The sequence below is a fragment of the Oryx dammah genome, unplaced genomic scaffold (assembly GCF_014754425.2).
Source record: "Oryx dammah isolate SB20612 unplaced genomic scaffold, SCBI_Odam_1.1 HiC_scaffold_11232, whole genome shotgun sequence".
NCBI classification, from domain to species: Eukaryota; Metazoa; Chordata; class Mammalia; order Artiodactyla; family Bovidae; genus Oryx; species Oryx dammah.
The window spans coordinates 2124511-2138303 of NW_024080625.1; the positions used below are offsets into that span (position 1 = coordinate 2124511).

Below are 13793 nucleotides of genomic sequence, written 5' to 3' on the forward strand. Positions count from 1 at the left end.
GAGGCCACCCACCCATCCACCCCCCAAACCACTCATGATTTCCGCCCCTGCAGGTGCCGTAGCCAGCAGTGTGGTCAAGCAGAAGCTGGCAGAGGTGATTCTGAAGAAACAACAGGCGGCCCTAGAGAGAACGGTTCATCCTAATAGCCCCAGCGTTCCCTACAGGTAACTCCCTCTCCGCCCCGCCTCCTTGTGTCCTTGCCACGCCCCCCTCCGGATGTCCGCCAATGAGCACACAGCACACGCAGACCGCTGCTCTCAGGTGCCCTTCACCTAATCCTCACCCCTCCCTCTAATCCTAGTGCCTCTCCGACCCTCTCTCCCAGGTGATACCTGCCCTCCTCTGGCCTTTAATTATCTCCTCACCCTGCCTGAGGCCCTTCTTCCCTACAAGCCTCTTCTCCCCCCACATAACACTCTCTCACGCACACCACGCTGGCCTTCTCCTCTGTATTTTCCCTTAAGCACAGAAATATCCAGATTCCTAGAACAGCTTCCTCCCTTTGTGTCTGGGACCCTGGCTCCTAAGGACAGATCAGGATGGGTGGCCCAGTACTGCCCCCTGGAGATGGCCCCTGTTCCTACTGGCCATGCACTCCGCCTGGCCCTGCTGGCTGCTGTCACTCCAGCATGCCTGCATCCTAAGTCGCTTCAGGCGTGTCCGACTCTTTGTGACCCCGTGGACTGTAGCCCGTCAGGCTCCTCTGTCCATGGGATTCTCCAGGCTAGCTTACTGGAGTAGGTTGCCATTTCTTCCTCCAGGGGATCTTCCCAACCCAGGAATCAAACCCACATCTCATGTCTCCTGCATTGGCAGGAGGGTTCTTTACCACTAGCGCCACCTGGGAAGCCCCGCTGCCTCCCCCGGCAGGTCCCAAAGGGTGGAAGGAGATGGCTGCTACGCCTCTGGGCATCCCTGCCCCTCTGAAGCAGCCTTGGTGCTCACTCCACAGAACTCTCGAGCCCTTGGAGACGGAGGGAGCTGCCCGTTCCATGCTCGGCAGCTTCCTGCCTCCTGTTCCCAGCCTGCCTTGCGACCCCCCAGAACACTTCCCTCTGCGCAAGACAGGTGCGTGGACAGGCCAGCAGGGATCTCCAGAGGGGCTAAGGGGGAAGAGCCTTGGGGGAGGGTCAGGGAGCGGGTACTGCCTTCTCCTGTCTGTCTCAGAGAAGGTTGGAAGGGAGGGCTGAGGGCAGAGACGGGGTGGGCGTGCACCGAGTGCTCCTGGCGCTCTTGCAGTCTCCGAGCCCAACCTGAAGCTGCGCTACAAGCCCAAGAAGTCCCTGGAGCGGAGGAAGAACCCGCTACTGCGGAAGGAGAGCGCCCCTCCCAGTCTCCGTCGGCGGCCAGCAGAGACCCTGGGCGGTGAGGCCCGGCAGGGTGGGTGGGTGGGTGGCGGGCAGGCCTGGTGCCCTCCCCCAGGGCTCCGGTGGGTGGTTGTCACAGGGTGGCCTACACACTTGCCGGGGGGGATGAGTTGGGGCAGAACCCAGCTCCTGCTCCGTTGGCTAATCTGATATCTGCCCAAAAGAAGGAGCATCTTAAAAAAACCAAGTGTTCAAAAGTGCTGGAGGCTGGTGAGGGCCTTCCTGTCCTGCTGGGAAGAAAGCAGGAAGCAGAGCCCACCCACCGCGAAAGGGTCTTGTTCCTGGCCCCCTCGTAGCCACAGTTGGCTCCTAACTGAGCACCCCCTCTCCCCAACCCTCAGACTCCTCCCCTAGTAGTAGCAGCACGCCGGCATCAGGGTGCAGCTCCCCCAACGACAGCGAGCATGGCCCCAACCCCGGCCTGGGCTCCGAGGTAAGGCCTTGGCGGGCTGGGCGCCCTGGGGCATCTCTGGGGCCCGGCCAGGGGGCGGCAGGGTGGGGGTGTTCCGGGGAATGTGTGCCTGGGGGTGGAGGTCTGGAACCGGTGACCCCTGCCCTGCTCCCGTGGCAGGCGCACTTGGGCCAGCGGCTGCGGCTGCAGGAGACCTCGCTGGCCCCGCTCGCCTTGCTGCCCACAATCACACTGGGGCTGCCCGCCCCTGCCAGGGTGAGTGGCTGAGGCGCCCTCCCCCAAACCCCCGAGATCTCTCCATCCCTTCTCCTACACCCCGCCCCTGGCCTTCACTGTCCTCCCCACTGGGGTCTTCTCGCCAGTGATGTTCCCCCACTCTCCCCCAGGCTGATGGTGACCGCAGGACCCATGCGACTCTGAGCCCTCGGGGCCCAGTCCTGGGGAACCCCCATGCTCACCTCTTCCTGCCCCATGGCCTGGAGCCCGAGGCTGGGGGCCCCCTGCCCTCTCGCCTGCAGCCCATTCTCCTCCTGGATCCCTCAGTGTCTCACACCCCTCTGCTGACTGGTGAGTCCCAGCTTCTCCAGAAGGGCTGGATCCCAGTACCCTGCCGAGGGCCAAGCATGGCCAGGGTCCTGTCTTCCTGTGTGTCTTGCTCCTCAGTCCCTGGCTCGCCTCACCCCCCAACCCTGGCTTCCCTCCACTCTTCCTTGTGGTCTCCTTCTTATGCCCCCCACCCCATTCTTTCCAGTGCCCGGGCTTGGGCCACTGCCCTTCCACTTTGCCCAGTCCTTACTGACCACCGAGCGGCCCTCTGGATCAGGCCTCCACCGGCCACTGAGCCGGACCCGCTCAGAGCCCCTGCCCCCAAGCGCCACTGCCCCCTCACTGCTGGGCCCCCTGCAGCCCCGCCTGGAGCGGCTCAAACCTCACGTCCAGCTGATCAAGGTGAGGGGAACGGGGTAGGGGAGGCAGTGAGGGGTGGCTGAACTGGGGCTGAAAGAAGGGAGACTCAGGAGGGGCAGGGCCAGAGAGGGGATGTGTGGGGCCCAGGGCTGTGTGACCACTAGAGTCCCGGCGGGATGCAGGACGATCTGGCCCTGACCACCACTCCCCACCTCACGCCCTGTGCCAAAGCAAGTCTTCTCAGTAGTCATCTCCCCCACCCCCAGAGGTCAGCCAAGCCAAGTGAGAAGCCCCGACTGCGGCAGATACCCTCAGCTGAAGACCTGGAGACGGACAGTGGGACCGTGGGGCCGCTGCGGGATGATGGCCTGGAACATAGGGAGTCCAGTCATGGGCAGCAGGAGGCCAGAGGCCCTGTTCCTCTCCAGCAGCACCAGCAGGTATGGTGGGGCCTAGGGGCCTCTTGGAAGGTAGAGTCAGGAGACTCTGGGGCCTGGTAATGGTGGAAGGGAGGGAGATAGGATGTCAGTGCAGGGGACAACTCTAGGACCATGGTTCCTCTGCCAAACCCACACTGAGGTACAGACAGACACATATGCAGGCATACATGCATTCACACACATGCATACATGCATTCATACACACATACATGTGCGTGCACCTCCAGCAGCCTTCCAGCCTCAGGGTGAAGCCATGTGCCTTTCCAATGGTGAGACTGGCACATGGAGTCCCACGCACTCCCGCTCTAGGACTTCTCCCTGTGACTGTTAGTACTGTTTCCAGGAAGGTGCTAGGGCAGGAGGTGGGGCAGAGCCGGGCTTGGCCCTTCAGCTGCACGAGTCAAGCCGTGGAGTCTTCATTTGCTGGGGCTCATGTAACAAGTACTACAAAATGTGTGCCTTAAACAGCAGGTGTTCCTTTCCCCGCAGTTCTGGAGGCTAGAGGTCTGAAACCGGGGTGTTGGTGGGTTGGCTCCCTCTGAGTCTTGTGAAGGAAGGCCTCTTCCCTCGGCTTGTGGATGGCCGCCTTCTCCCTGGGTCTGCACGTTGTCTTCTGTCCACGTCTGTATGCCAACTTCCCCTGTTTATAAGGACAAGAATCATATTGGAGCTTACCCTGATGACCTCATATTAACTTGAGTACCTCTGTGAAAACCCTGTCTCTGATCAGGTCACGTTCTGAGGGGACTGGGTGTCCCATCCTAAATGCAAGGTGGGAAGGGACACAGCTCAGCCCGTAAGGTGTGGTAACAGGGCACAGAGTGCGGCGGCTCACACAGGCCCCTGTGTCCTTGGGCAGTGGGTAGTCCTCGGAGACCAGGAGGAGATCCCGGTCAGAGCCAACCTGAGGCCCCTCACCCCGGTTCTGGTGTTGGAGTCTCGAGGGCTCAGGGAGTGCAGGTGGAATGGGGTGGTCAGTCTGGGCTGCAGATCTTTGCGGGAGTATATGGGCAGGGAGCTCAGAGACTCAACGCCCAGCTGGGCGGCAGGGTCAGAGGCTTCTGCAGAAGAGGGGCCTGACAGGAAGTTTCTTGGCTGTGGGCAGAGGCGAATGGAGCAGGGTCTGAGAACCTAGAGCCTGAGGCCCTCTGTGTCCCTCAGGTGTTCCTCTGGGAGCAGCAGCGGCTGGCTGGGCGGCTCCCCCGAGGGGCCACTGGAGACTCCGTGCTGCTTCCCCTGGCCCCGGGCAATCACCGGCCCCTGTCCAGGGCTCAGTCATCCCCGGCCGCACCTGCCTCGCTGCCGACCCCAGAGCCCGCCAGCCAGGCCCGTATCCTGCCCAGCTCAGAGACCCCTGCCCGGACCCTGCCCTTCACCACGGGTAAGGCTTGGATTAGAGGGCAGGAGGACGAGGCTGGGGCACACAGGGGCTCCGAGGGGATTCCATAATTCCCTGTGTCATAATTCACTCTGGACATGTTTCGAGAGCACAGAGCCCTTTCTTAGTCTGAGGAGGTCTACTCAATGTCCCATAGAGCAGGTGGTTGTATCCATGTTACAGTTAAGGAGACCCAGGCTCGGGAAGTCAAGGGGACAGCTGGCTGGCAGTCAGGCCAGGCTAAGAATTCAGGTCTCCTGACAATTAATTCAGGCCTTTCAGAAATTACACTGTTGTTCTGCTTGTGAGAAGAACTCACGAGCATTTTAGAAATTTGAAAAATAATAGGAAAGCATAAGAATGGGAAAAAAAACCACCAGCCAGGGGACTTCCTTGGTGATCCGGTGGCTAGGACTCCATGCTGTCAGTGCAGGGGCCCCAGGTCCAATCTTTAGGGAACTGGACCCCACATGCTGCAACCAAGAATTCACACGCTACATCCACAATGAAGACCTGGTGCAGCCAAATAAATAAATATTTAAAAAGGAAAGAAAAAAATATAGGTGTGACCTTTACCTTTATAAAAAAATCACGAGCCAGTATCCCATCACCCAGAGGCAACCCCTCATAAATGCTGCCGTATTTCAGGCCAGCCTTCGTTCTAGCCACACGTATAAATCCCATATACACTACGTTTTGTGGCTGCATTTTATACCCTATTATGAATACTTTGTGACATAATGAACTTTTAAAAGTGAGATTTTAAAAAGTAATAATTTTATTTATTATTTTTGGCCGTCCTGGGTCTTCATTGCTGTGCAGGCTTTTCTCTAGCTGCGGTGAGTGGAGGTTGCTCTCCAGTTGCAGTGTGTGGGTTTTCCATTGCAGTGGCTTCTATTGCTGTGGAGCACAGGGTCAGTAATTGTGGCACATGCGCTCAGCTGCTCCTTGGCATGTGGGATCTGCCTGGACCCAGGACCAAACCCATGTCTTCTGCATTGGCAGGCAGATTCGTGACCACTGAGCCACCAGGGAAGCCCTGAAAATGAGAATTTATAGTGTGTCATCATAGTATTTTAGTTTAAACGTTTCTTGCTGGTCGAGCAGTTAGGTGGTCATTCATCTTCCCCCATTTGAATTTCCCCAAAGCCACATCTGTCTTGTCACGTGGCCCGGTGTCTCTGTGGGCTTCCTAGCTCCCAGGTGTGGGGCTCCTATTTGGGTCATCATATCCAGGCGAGCCCCCAGCCTCAGGCCTCCCTTTGTTAGGCTCCAAGCTCTTGAGGTTATGGTCCTTGGGCCACACAAGGAGGGTCAGTGAGTCGGGAAGGCAGTAGTATGTGGCAGTTGTGTAGGTTGGGGCTGTGTGGTATGTGGGTGAGGTGCCCGAGGCTGCCTGGGTAAGGAGCTAGGGGTGTGTGTGCAGGCGCCAAGGGGTAGGATGGGGCATGGGGGACTGTGTGGGGTGTGTCTGGGGCTCCCCGGGGCCCTGACCCCTGAGCCCACTTCCCACAGGGCTGGTCTATGACTCGGTGATGCTGAAGCACCAGTGCTCCTGCGGGGACAACAGCAGGCACCCGGAGCACGCAGGCCGTATCCAGAGCATCTGGTCCCGGCTGCTGGAACGGGGGCTCCGGAGCCAGTGTGAGGTGAGGAGGCAGGTGGGGGCTTTGGGATTAGAGTGGGTGAGGGCTGTGGGAGAGAAGGAGCGAGGAGGGCCTGGAGCCAGTCTGGGCGGTGGGAATGGCAGGAGAGGGCTGCCCAAAGCAGAGGCTCAGGGGCTCTGTGGGTCCTTCCTCAGTCTCTCCGGGGCCGGAAGGCCTCCCTGGAGGAGCTGCAGTCGGTGCACTCTGAGCGGCATGTACTCCTCTACGGCACCAACCCACTCAGCCGCCTCAAACTGGACAATGGGAAGCTGGCAGGTAGGGCTCCCCAGACTCCCCCCGCCCCATGCCACTGGCTCACCCAGCCCCAGCATTCTCCTGTGCTCTAGGCTTCGCTCCATAGAGCTCGTCCCTTCAGCATCCAGGCATCCCTGTGCTGCCCCTGGTTCCTCTGCTGCCCACCTCCACCCCTCCCTGCCAGCCCTGCCTGGCCCTCTTCTCAGGGACCCCCTGCTCCGGGCCGGGCCAGAGGCTGAGCGGGTTCAGTTCATGCGCCTGGGCCTCTCCCTGCAGGCCTCCTGGCACAGCGGATGTTCGTGATGCTGCCTTGTGGTGGCGTTGGGGTAAGTGTGCAGGCTCTCCAGACCTCCTCCCTCCCAATTCCCCCAGGCCCAGCCCCTGCCTGCTTGTTTCGGTGGTCCTGCCGGGCCCAGTGGGCCGGGGCTTTCCCCTAGTGCCCCCTCTGCTGGCTAGAAGCTCCTCGTTGGTGGGTGTGTCCTCCTGAGTGTAGAGCCCCTTGCCTTGCACTTTGAAGGCCTCTGGTGGAGGTTGAGGAGGCTGAGAGAGCAGGGCTGAGCCTGGGGCTTGGGCTCATCTCCCTCTGAGAGCACGCTGGCCTCCAGGCCACCTGGCCCGGGGCTGTGGGGTGCCTCTGGCATCCTTGGAGACCCAGGCAGGTACCTCCAATGCCCTAGCTTTCCCTGCTCCTTCTCACTCTGCCTGGGGACTTCTGCCTCCTGGCAGTGCCCTTCCTCCCTTCAAAATGTCCCCGTGGTGGTTTCCCGGCCGGGCATGTGGAGCAGGGGACGGAGGCCTAGTCCTGGAGGGATGGGAACTGTCGCTGGGAGGCTGTGTGGGAGCCGGTCAGCGCCCTGTTCACAACTTCCCATTTCTTGCCACTTTCTGATTTTTCCAACTGTTGTTGCTTCTGTTTTCTCCTCCCTCCTCTCCCTCTCTGTCTCTGTCTTTCTCTCTTTCTCCAGCCTCTTGCGACTCTCTCTGCCTTCCTCGCCTCTCTCGGTCCGCCTCGCCCTCCCCATCTCCCCATCACGCCCCCCGGCCCCTCCCTAGCCTTGAGGCCCAGGGACTGGGTTTGGGGGGCCTCCCAGCCTGGGCTAGGGGCCCTGAGTGGAAGACAGTGGTGCAGACGGCCCCTCGAGCTCCGACCATCCCGAGGGCCTGAGCAGAGTCAGCGGGGGCTTAAAACCCCCTCCAGGCCCAAACCCCAAGTCCCGCCCAGGTAACGCCATGCCCCCTCCTCTGACCGGGGGGGCAGGCGCGCTGCTGCCGGCAGAGTGCTGGCCAGGTGCGGGCTGGTGATGTGGACTGAAGCTGGGAAGAAGCTGTGCTGGGACTGGGGGACACGGGAGGCCTTGCCTTTGGGCGGTGGGGCATGGGGGAGGCAGCCATCTGCCCAGCTCCCTGCCCCTGGGGTCCTAGCCATGGGGTGGGCACTGCCCTCGAGGCCCTGGCTCCTGTGGGAGGCCGTGGGTGAGGCGGGCCTTGACTCTGGCCCCCACAGGTGGACACCGACACCATCTGGAATGAGCTGCACTCCTCCAATGCGGCCCGCTGGGCTGCTGGCAGCGTCACCGACCTCGCCTTCAAAGTGGCCTCCCGTGAGCTAAAGGTAGGAGGCTTGAGTGGAGGGTGGGTGAGTCACACGAGGAAGGAGGCAGGGGATGGGCAGCGGGGAAGGCAGACCCAGCCCCCAGCATCGCATTCCTCCTGGAGATCACCACAGGGTTTCGGGAGGGACACCGAAAGCTCTGGGGACCCAGATGAGATCTGAATCCTAGGCTCACGTTACCTGCAGAGGAATCAAGTCACTGGGCCCCTGGTCCTGTGGTCTCTAAGAGAGGCAGGCCCATGCTCATGCAGGGTCAGTTAACATATTTGCTGTGTGACTGCAGGCAAGTCGTGGAGCCTCTCCAGGGCCCCGTGCACTGGCATAGTGGCCCTTTGTGATGCTGAAGTTTTACACACTGGGCTGACACCCATCCTTGTTTGCTCTGGGCTTGGCACCTTATGCAAGCTTGTGTTGAGTCCCCTCTGTTTAGGAGCTCATGGCCCAAGTCTTGGCTTTGCTATCAGGCAACTTCACACGAGTTATTAATATTAAATCCACCTGAGGCTCCAGGTTTCTCCTGTCTGGAAACCAGATAATCACAATGTTTTTCTTATGAAGATGTTATGAAGATTAGGTAACATTTACCTCAGAACGTTGTGCGAGTGAAATCCAGTGTTTACCCTGTGCTTAGCACAGTGGCAGGCACATAGATTTTGCCTAATATAATAGCTGTTATTACAAAGTGATAACATCCAGGAGCCCCCAGGATGGGAGTTTCTGTGTTCACGGCCTGGGGGTCAGCAGAGGGCCCCTTGGTCAGTCACACTGTCTTGTAGTCCCTTCTCAGGAGAAGAGCCTGCGGCTGGGGGACGGCTGCGGTGTGGGTCAGACAGTTGGCTGTTTGGTTGACAAGCATTCTTTGTTTCCAGAATGGTTTTGCTGTGGTTCGGCCCCCAGGACACCATGCAGACCATTCTACAGCCATGTAAGGCCCGGGGATGCCTAGATGGGCTGGAGTCGGGGGCAGGCCCTCACGGCCCTCCTGTTGGGGAGGGTCCTTGGTTGGCCCCTCCTTCCTGTCAGCCTTCTGGGGCCGGGCTGGAGACAGGTGGAGCGGGAGCGGGGGTGGCACGGGGAGGGAGCAGGCTGACACGACCTCTGTCTTTTCCTCTCAGGGGCTTCTGCTTCTTCAACTCAGTGGCCATCGCCTGCCGGCAGCTGCAACAGCAGGGCAAGGCCAGCAAGATCCTCATTGTGGACTGGGTAGGTCCCAGCTCCTGGCCCCTGCAGGTCCGAGAGTCTTGTGGAAAGAGCCCTGAGCCTGGCGACCCGAGACGAGGCTTTGTGTCCCACCTAGTTCTGCGTTCGCCTCCCCGAGCCTCGGTTTCCCTGTGTGTAAACGTGGGTGCAGAGAGTGCCCCCATCACGGGGCCTTTGGGAGACCCAGAGGAGTTGGCCTGTGGGAAGGGCTCAGCCGTAACCGGCTCCCACAGGGGAGGAGCCATCTGAATGCTGCCTTTGGGCCTCTGTTGGCTTCCCTCTGTAGATCTGGTCACTTCTGCTTTTCCCCTGCAGGTAGTGAGAGTGCCAATAATAGCACATAACATCAGCCTCAGTTCAGTTCAGTCGCTCAGTCGTGTCCAACTCTTTGCAACCCCGTGAACTGCAGCACGCCAGGCCTCCCTGTCCATCACCAACTCCCGGAGTCCACCCAAACCCATGTCCATCGAGTCGGTGATGCCATCCAGTCATCTCATCCTCTGTCGTCCCCTTCTCCTCCTGCCCCCAATCTTTCCCAGCATCAGGGTCTTTTCCAATGAGTCAGCTCTTCTCATCCAGACACTGATGGTTTCACACATCACATATTTAATCCTGACTCTGCCCTGGTTTACAGATAAGGGAAGTCAGCACAGAGGGGTTAGGTTAACCTGTACACAGCAGTACACCTTGTAAGCCCTGAGACCCGAAGCCCCTTAGCCCTGGAGCACCTGTGTTTAACCACTTAGTATTCACATCTACTTACGGGATGTTCCAACGCAGAAGGGAGGAACAGGCCACACTTGTGCACATGCGCAGTCCACCTTTGCGTTCCCAGGCCAGGCAGGAGCCTACGGGCAGTGCTCGGCGCTCCTCTGAGGATGGGGCTGGGCCTCGTTGTCCTAGCCCCTCTGTAATGGAGTGTGGTTTCCATCGCTTGCATCACGCCCTGACCTTGAGCAAGACGCAGTAGTAAGGGTTCCTGATGTGTGACCCTGGACTCTTCCCTCTCCTGGCACTCACCCTCCCCCAACACGTACTCTCCCTCTGGCTCTGGCTGGCCTGCCCTTGGTGCAGCTCCTCCCCTTCCAGGCCTCATGTTCTCATCACCCCCACCCAGCGTGTTATGTACATATCTGTACACAATGCGGGGAGACTGAGGCTTACAAAGCACCCATGGGTTCCCTTGACAGTTTAACTCTAGAAGCCCCCGTGTTCTCACCCACGGTCTAGACTCCTGACCTTCACAATGGTCACTGACCTGGAGACCTTTCCAGCCTGTCCTAGGCCCCATCTCTTTGCTTTCAGACCTGCCCTAATCCACTGCCCATCTCCCTGCACAGGACGTTCACCATGGCAACGGCACCCAGCAGACCTTCTACCAGGACCCCAATGTGCTCTACATCTCCCTTCATCGCCATGACGACGGCAACTTCTTCCCTGGCAGTGGGGCTGTGGATGAGGTAACCCCATCTTCCAGCCCGCCGACTCTCACGAGTGGCCCTAACTCTCTCTGTCACAGCTAGCTGTGTGATCCTGGGTAGGCTGCTGAGCCTCTTGGATCCTCCGTTTCTACATTTGGAAGTGAAGGGGCTGCATGAGCTGCTCTTGTAGCACTGACATCCAGGGGTTCTGCTCCCGGGACACTGCTCTCTTCACATCTCTCCTGCCTCCTGTGTTCCAGGTGGGAGCTGGCAGCGGTGAGGGCTTCAACGTCAACGTGGCCTGGGCTGGAGGTCTCGACCCCCCCATGGGGGATCCTGAGTACCTGGCTGCCTTCAGGTAAGCTCACTAGGGGCCCAGAGGAGGCCTGGCCCAGCAGGGGCCCCCCTCCTCCCCTTTTCCAGCACCACCAGGTTGGAGGTGATCGGGTGGCTTGTCAGCTTGTCCTCATCTAATCACTAGACATTATAAGCCAGCCCTGGAGTGGGCCTGTGGACTGAGACACAGGGAAAGGCATGGTTACGCTAGACTCTAGGGGCATCCAGTCCCTGTGGGAAGACAGGAAAACAGACTGAAAAGGTCAAGGCCTACTTTATAATGTCACACGTTACCAAGAGCCAGTGTTGAGCTGAGTGCAGGGAGACAGGTGGGGGTAGTGAGCAGAGCTGCTATGTTAAGGGGAAGAAAGCTGCCTTTCTTCGCCTTAACAGGTGGACTTTGCATAGGAGCTGAGAAGCCTAAACTGTAGAGGAGGAGGGAAAACAAGCAGGTGATGTCCATGTTGGGGCCATTGCTTAAGCAAAGCCATTCTAGAAGGGGGACTTGGCTCAGGAGAGTTGTGTATTTCTCTCTGGGGGTTCCTAGACTCCATCTGGAGAAAGGGAAGCCTGGAAATAGGTCTTTGTATACTTTTCTGGAGTATTCTTAATGACAGTTAATTTTGTAGGAGCCCTGGGCTGGGCTTCCTGGCATCTGTGCACCCAGGGTCTTGAAGGACAGCAAAGTGGACCCAGGGTTGGTGAGGGATGAGGGGTGGAGGGAGGTAGCTGTGAGGAGCCGGCAGGTGCAAAGGATGAGCATGGATCTGGTGGCCCAGGACCTCAGAGGATCTATTGCCCTGGTCAGCTCTCAGGTGGTGAGTGGTGACGTGTGGCCGACTCAGTCCTAATTAGGTGGCAGCTGAGCGCCGAGTGTTTCTGGTGTTGCCTTGAGGCTTTAGTAACCTGCCCCTTCCCTGTGGCCCTGCCCACCACTCCCCACCGAACACAGTGCGCCGGCTCCTCTTTCATCCCCTCATCCTTGGCTCCTTCCTGCCTCTTGCCAGTTAAGAGCCCTGGGTGGCTGAGTCCTTAGGCTGTACCAGGGACATGGATGGTGGGCCAAGGTCGAGGAAGCCAGAGGCATCCGCTCATCCTGCTGGGAGTCCTGAAAGTAGGGTGCTTCCCCGTAGAGTTGGTGGGAGAGGACTGGCCCCAGGCAGGGCCCTCCACCTCTGCTGCCGGGCGGCCCTGCACAGCCTGTGAGCCCCTCTTCCCTGCACACAGGATAGTCGTGATGCCCATTGCCCGGGAGTTCTCTCCGGACCTGGTCCTGGTGTCGGCTGGGTTTGATGCTGCCGAGGGTCACCCGCCCCCACTGGGTGGCTACCATGTTTCTGCCAAGTGTAAGGAGGGCCTCGACGGGCATGAAGGCTGGGCCGGGGGGTGGGCAGCGCTGCCCAAGTCAAGAAGGAGGTGACAGTGGCTGGCCCAGGGCCATGAGCATGGGATGGGGATCATGCACAGGCCAGGTCAGTTCACCGAGCAAGGCCCAAGTCACACCTGGGGACTCAAGTCCCGCAGACTGGACGCTTGGTCACAGGACTTCTCCCACCTGACTGTGTCCTTCCCAGGCTGGGCGGGGGTGGATGGGGAGGAGCAGAGTTCTCAGAGCAGAGCGAGCCCACTCAGCAGTGCTGAGCCTGGAGGACAGGGAGGAATATGGTGTGTCTCAGTGGAAAAGACATGGGCTGGAGTCCCTACCCCGGGTTCGAGTCCTCGCCCTGTCACTTACTAGCCACCCTTAACTTCATTGAGCATTCAGTGAGGCACACTAATAGGATTTACAGGGGGTTCCATGTGAAAGCCATTGGTAAAGTAGAGATTTGTCCCGAGTCACTCTTTCTCAGGGAGGAGCCGAGCAGGGAAATAACAGAGGTAGAGAGGGCTCCCCTCCTCTGCCCCAGCCCCTCCTAACCCTCTCACCCACCATGTAGGCTTTGGGTACATGACCCAGCAGCTCATGAGCTTGGCTGGAGGTGCAGTGGTGCTGGCCCTGGAGGGGGGCCATGACCTCACAGCCATCTGTGATGCCTCCGAGGCCTGCGTGGCTGCTCTTCTGGGCAACAAGGTGAGGTGCCTGCCGTCGATCCGTGCATCTGTGGGGCAGGCAGTCCAGTTTTCCCAGGAGCACCCCAAGGAGCAGGCAGTTGGGGTGCCTCCCTGGGGGCTTGCAGATGGGCAGGGTTGGGGTGGCCAGGCCTGGACTGAGGGGAACAGAGTGGATGCCTCTTCTCTGGGTCAGACCTCAGGTCAGCGTCCCCTGCCCCAGGCAGAGCCAGGGGCACATGCCTATCTGAGCCTGGAAAGCGAGGGCCCCGGCGTGGGGGAGAGCTGGGCCTGTGGGTCCCTGCAAGGCAGGCAACTGATGCATGCTTTCTTCTGTAGGTGGATCCCCTCTCAGAAGAAGGCTGGAAGCAGAAACCCAACCTCAATGCCATCCGCTCCCTGGAAGCTGTGATCCGAGTGCACAGTGAGTGTGGAGAGAGGACACTGCTGACCCCAGACTTGGGGAAAACTCGGGGGTCTGTTGCCCCCAGGGACCAGAGCCCCAGGTCTTCCAACCCTAGCCAGCCCAGGGGAGCTGCTGCTGCTTCAGAGTAGGCATTCTGTAAAGCACCCCATAGTAATGGGGGGCAGGTGCCCCCACAGGTAAATACCCTCAGAGGCTTCCAGATGGACCCAACAGGGACCGGCAGACAGTGGGGACCAGGCAGGACTGGCTTCCCTGCCCCAGCTGCTGCCCTAGGCCAGGGCCCTGCCCCCAGCAGCACTCAGGCTGGCTCCCACCCTGACCCTCAGTTCTGGCCACACCGTCT

The 13793-nt window shown here is 59.6% G+C and overlaps 1 protein-coding gene across 2 annotated transcripts in view; it reads left to right on the top strand.

Annotated features, from left to right (window-relative positions):
* Nucleotides 1-13793, top strand: part of LOC120861320 (histone deacetylase 7-like) — a 36218-nt gene that overhangs the window by 19966 nt on the left and 2459 nt on the right. Inside the window, exons 5-24 of one of the 2 annotated variants that reach the window (XM_040236960.1) lie at nt 54-165; nt 954-1069; nt 1241-1366; nt 1710-1801; nt 1940-2035; nt 2167-2347; nt 2532-2728; nt 2953-3126; nt 4288-4507; nt 6020-6153; nt 6306-6426; nt 6682-6731; nt 7910-8017; nt 8887-8942; nt 9133-9220; nt 10558-10677; nt 10899-10996; nt 12202-12320; nt 12912-13045; nt 13363-13447. In XM_040236960.1, coding sequence (XP_040092894.1) covers nt 54-165; nt 954-1069; nt 1241-1366; nt 1710-1801; nt 1940-2035; nt 2167-2347; nt 2532-2728; nt 2953-3126; nt 4288-4507; nt 6020-6153; nt 6306-6426; nt 6682-6731; nt 7910-8017; nt 8887-8942; nt 9133-9220; nt 10558-10677; nt 10899-10996; nt 12202-12320; nt 12912-13045; nt 13363-13447 — 2427 coding nt within the window. The remainder of the gene's footprint in view (nt 1-53; nt 166-953; nt 1070-1240; nt 1367-1709; nt 1802-1939; nt 2036-2166; nt 2348-2531; nt 2729-2952; nt 3127-4287; nt 4508-6019; nt 6154-6305; nt 6427-6681; nt 6732-7909; nt 8018-8886; nt 8943-9132; nt 9221-10557; nt 10678-10898; nt 10997-12201; nt 12321-12911; nt 13046-13362; nt 13448-13793) is intronic. The other variant, XM_040236961.1, reaches the window with a different exon arrangement.